Source organism: Prunus avium, chromosome 2, assembly GCF_965620075.1.
Source record: "Prunus avium chromosome 2, drPruAviu1.hap1.1, whole genome shotgun sequence".
Lineage (NCBI taxonomy): Eukaryota > Viridiplantae > Streptophyta > Magnoliopsida > Rosales > Rosaceae > Prunus > Prunus avium.
The window spans coordinates 14,177,848-14,183,087 of NC_142285.1; the positions used below are offsets into that span (position 1 = coordinate 14,177,848).

At 43.0% G+C, this 5,240-nt stretch overlaps 1 protein-coding gene across 1 annotated transcript; it reads right to left on the minus strand.

Annotated features, from left to right (window-relative positions):
- Nucleotides 1–2,506: 2,506 nt before the first annotated feature.
- LOC110774266 (Duplicated homeodomain-like superfamily protein) lies at nucleotides 2,507–4,867 on the minus strand. Its single transcript, XM_021978801.2, has 2 exons — nucleotides 4,303–4,867; nucleotides 2,507–3,110 (listed from the first exon to the last, which is right to left on the minus strand). The coding sequence occupies exons 1-2, from the start codon at nucleotides 4,665–4,667 to the stop codon at nucleotides 2,783–2,785; spliced, it is 693 nt and encodes a 230-aa protein (XP_021834493.1). The 5' UTR covers nucleotides 4,668–4,867; the 3' UTR covers nucleotides 2,507–2,782.
- Between the last annotated feature and the right edge of the window lie 373 nt (nucleotides 4,868–5,240).

The window sequence follows — 5,240 nt, forward strand, 5'->3', positions numbered from 1 at the left end:
GTCTATCAACTTCTGGATGACGTCTCGTAGGACAACGCAGTTGTTGGTGTTGTGGGACCAAGAACTGTGGTATTTGCAAAACGTCTTCCCTTTGAGCTCGTCGGGCTTCGGAATTGTATGGCCGAACGACAACTTGACCTTTTTCTGGGCCAATAGAAGGTCAAAGATAGCTTCGGCCCTTGTTAAGTCAAAAGTGTAGGCCTTCGTTTCCCGAGTTGCAAACTTGGCGTCGGGAATTTTTGTACGGCTATTGTCGGCCTTGATAAGTCCTTTGCAGACGAATGGTTTGTCTATGCTGACTTCTGCTGAACTCATCTCAACCTCGTCGCTCTCGGCCTCCGCGGAGCCGTCTGCTTCGGCGTAGCTGACAATGGGATTCCTGTAGTAAGTCCCTTTTGAAGCCGTCTTCTTCTGTATCTCCTCCTTCAACAAGGATGCGTACCTGTCCACCTTGTTGATCAAGTTATGCATATCTCGGAATTCGATCCCCTGGAATTTTTTCAGGTACTCGAACTCCAACCCCTCTTTGGCCATCTTGACGAATTCCCTCTCTGAAAGGTTCGTGCGGCACCAGTTCCTGCATGTTTTGAACCGCTGCAAGTAGTCGCGAGGTGATTCGTTTGACGCCTGGCTCATCCTTGCTAGCTCGACGACCGTTATTTCTCGGTTGGTCTGATAGAAATGTTCGTGGAATATTCTTTCCATATCAGACCAATCCCTTACCGAATTCGGCGGAAGGTTTATGAACCATGAGAACGCCGCGCCGGTCAGGGAGTGAACAAATAAACGGAGCTTCTGTGCGTCTGAATCGGCCTCTCCACACTGGGCCGTGAAACGGCCTATGTGTTCAATGGAGGCGGTCTGCCCATCCCCGGAGAACAGCATGAATTCTGGCAATCGATAGTTCCGGGGAAGAGGGGTTCGGTCAATTTCCGGCGGGTACGGCTTTGTATCCCTTAGCGCCTCCGGTCGCCTCTAAGAGAGGCCGTCCTCAATCATTCGCCGGACATCTTCGAATCGGAGCCCTTGAGGGGGTGCTTCTTGTTGGGCCGCATACAGCCGCGGGACCTGCTGCACATCGTTTTGCGGCCTTATCTGCTGGGTCATCTGAATAAGGTGCGCAGATCTCACGGCCTGGGGTTCCGGGGCGAGGGGATGTGCGTTAACACATGGCTTCCTGCTTTTGGATGCGGTGCGGTTGTGCGCGGGCGTGCCAGCACGGTCTACCGTGCGTCGAGATGTTGATGTGGATAGAATGGTCAAGTGGTGCGCCTGTTTGAACTCGTCTTCTAATCAAACGACTGTAGCCGAGAGAGGAACTGATCTTGGCTGCAAGGTTCACGGCCTGAGCTACAAGGCCGTTTAGGGGTGATGCTGATGGTGGGTTTTGGGCAGTGCTCCGGCGCGCTGCTCAGTGAGCGGCGGTCATATGATATATTGGGTGAATAAATGAGTAACAGAGATGGTGCTCCGGCGCCTTGAAAATCAAGGGTCGTATGATATATTGATGAATGGATTTTCCTTATAAATTAACACTACTCCTAGGAAAGCAAGTAAAGATATTGAAAGTGCATTACAGGAAAATATAATTTGCTCCGTGGGAGGCTTTTGTTTGGTGTTTGAACCCTGTGAATGTAGCTTGAGCATTGTATTTATAGGAAGAGTTCCTGGAGGAGTAATCGGGGCTGAAATCCTGCATAGTGGAGTCTGATTAGAGCAAGTGGGTAGTCCAATCGACATTTGGGATCGTGAAGTATGGTGGTGTGACCCCATAAATCCTGGTGAATCTCGACCCCGCCCTGATCGTGGGTTCTGCGCCTCTGGCCATGGGGACGCATTTATTGTTCTGATAGCTGGTCACCCAATCTCTCAAGCTGTAAGAATTCTTGTGAGAATGTCTGCGTCTAATCACTCTGATTCCTGTTACCAAATCCTGATTTCAATCACTTCCCACCTTCCCTCGTGCATTAAATGCTTATTCGTGGTCAGTGGGTTTGCTATCATAAATAGAGGTATTGTTCCATTAAATGAAGCGTGGGACCCTGCTGCCACTTGATGATCTGATCTTTTAATACCATTGGCCGTGATTTTGTTCGGCCTCGACCTCGGCCTATTATCGAGGCCGAGATGATCGTGCCTTAGCAACTTTTCTTTTGTCTTCAGGAGGGCCAAATATCTTGGCAAAACGCTTCGTTTGAGCAAATGCCAGGGCCGAGAAAAGGGGCTCCTTCGGTCAGTTCATGGCCGCGATTTATTAGGCACAAACAACGTTTTCTACGTTCTCTCAACCTCGCCACCTAACGCAAATCTCAGGTGTTTTCTGGGAATGAAAACAAACGACGAGCCACCAAACAGGCCCTAAGATTCTGCAAATATCTACCTCTCAGTATGAAGACAACTAGAAAGTCAATTGGAGTTCAAATATCTACTAAAAAGGAGCTGCCATAACAGAGACGTTTGGATATCACTAAGGATGTTGATAATGCTAATAAAAACCTTCAACACGGAGAAAAAGCGACCGGGCAAAAGAGGTTCTATTTCTGTTGAATGAATAAATAGTAATTTCCTACACGATCCCATCTATTATCCATTAATTCATATTTTCCTTCACAAAAGACTTTGAAACAGAACCTAAACTTTCAAACTCACTTCACAATGCTCTCCTAATCGCCTACCATCTAAAAGAGAACAAAAAACATGTAGAACTTTACAAATTGGACTGGTCATAGCAGGTCACTTCCTCTATATACAAGAGTATTCAGCAAGAGATTGTAATGCATCTTTACATCGGATAACCAAAATCTTGATACCCCATTGAACCCCCTTGATCAGGCAAATGACCCTGCGGCTGTTGCAATGGAGGCTGTTGCGCCGGAACACCAGGTGGAGGAATCCAATTTCGATCAGCAGGGACAGCTACCGAGTTACTTTCTACAGTGGTTATGTCGTGAATGCTTGATCTTTTCCTTTCCTTTTTCACTGAGCTTTGGCGAAGAAAATACTTCTGGGCATGGCTAGCCACTTGGGTTGGTGTTCTTGTCACAACAACATTCCTCGAAATGCTCCTCCAGTCGCCCTTACCAAACTTTTTTAGTCCAATTAAAAATAACCTGTTAGAATACAAAAAGAAAATCAGGTGAACATTGGAATTAAACTGGCTAGTAGAAATGTAATTTTGGATCAGTATCTCCCAACATAACTGCATCATCTATAAATCTGTAGTAGCAACACAACATATTTCTCATTCAGGGAAAGTAAAATATGTAGATAATATAAGTAATAATTGCACCATCAACACCCAAAACAAATATAAGATTATCATGAGAATAAAACCACAGATTTAAGGATTGTCAGTATCGATGACCTATCAATGAAAAATGATTCAATTATGTAAACCTTACAGATTACTGAATAAGTTAGCACTCAAATGCCAGAAGAACATCATATTGAAACTCTTTTGTGTCTCTAAAGTCAACAATGGTAACTTTACAAGCATTTATTTTTCCATAATTCTCTGGTTCACAAGGATTATTTAAAAAACAACAAAGTGACTTCAACAGTTTACAAGCATAGCTTGTATGAAGCACGAAATTCAGTTACTTGAAATCCCCAAATGAAGAGTTCCATTGCTATCTGGTCTTCTATATGTCCTCTTGAAATGATTTTAGACCGAACACAGAACAGCAGTTGCATCCTCATTCCAATTTTAGCAACAAAATCACATTCTAAATAGGGACTTGCCAGCTCAATCATATGTGATTAATGAACTTTACCTTCTGTTCAGTTTGGCAAAAACTTTTTCATGAACCCAACAAACTCAAATTTTGAAACAGCAATGTAGAGACTCTACCGCAATACTACTTTGAATATTAAAACAATAAAGATTTGAGACATTTGAAATAAACCCACTGCTACAAGTCTGATAGATATTTTTTTAGGCTATTTTTGACTTAGAAATTTTAATTACAATAAAAAAAAAAAGAAGCAGAAGAATTCCTGCCTCAAATTTTCAACTCCCAAAAGAGGTGTGGACTATGAAAATCAGAAACAAAGAAATACAAATCATTCAAAGAATTTGTACACTTTGGAGAAGCAAAAAACAACAAATCCAGCAAAACCCAAATTAGGTACCTTCATTTTATTCGTTTGTTTTCTAAAATCAAATGACCAAGAAAACCAGAATATTGTCTTTCTCTGGTTGAATTGTTCAATTAAACGAACCATAAAGTAAAACCCAATTGCTAAATTTCTTCCCAGAATTAAAAATAAAAAATTAAACGAAGGTAGAAATTAAGAAATTACTTGTGTTCTTGTTCAGTCCAAGGAGTCCCCTTCTTCCTCTCGGGCTCGCCATGCTTATTGAGCTTGGACCCGAAAGAGATCTGACTAGCCGTATCCCAACCGACCACCGAGTCATCAGCGTAACTTGGCAACTCGACTCGGCCCGAGTCAATCTCCAACACATCGTGAACCAAAGTTTCGTAGTGCTCCAGAACCTCCTCGGGAGTCTTTCCCGGAACCTCCTCGGCGATCCTCTCCCACCGATCGGGCAAGTCCTCGGAGAACCTGACCAGCGCCTGCTCAAAGAGCTTGTCCTCGAACCGAGTCCACGGAGCCGACGCCGACTGAGCCATACTCGACCAACACGGCGCCGTTTCTTGGAACATTTGTGGTTTTTGGGTTTTCTATTTTTCTTTTTCTTTTTTCTATTTGTTCTGTTTTGGTTTTGGTTTAGGAGGAAGACTGATGAGACGGGGTTTCTTGGAGATTTCGCATGTAAGGGTTTGGTGGGAGATTTGGAGAGGTTGTGTTTTTATAGAGGACGGAGGAGAGAGAGAGAGAGAGAGGTTTTGGATTGTGAAGGCCGCGATATTTTTATAATTTTTGGGTGCTGAGAGAGAGAGAGAGTCTAAAGACCAACTCAGACTTCGAAATCAACACGTTTTTTCCCTTATTGGTATTTTACTATTTGTTTCATGTCGTTTCGAGCTGTACTAGTGCCAAATGTATGCGGCTATTTTCTGCTTCTTTTCCTCTCTTTTTTCTTTTCTTTTTTTTTTTTTAAAAAGGAATTTACGTTAATAGAAAATTGCTTCTGAGGTCGATTAATAGAAATTCATTTGGCCAGGCCAATGAAAAAGGGTATTGATTTCATACAAATAATCTCATGTTCGAATCACATGACACTTTTAGTCAATGATGAATCTATGTTATAGCCCATATGGAATTTTTTCAACTTT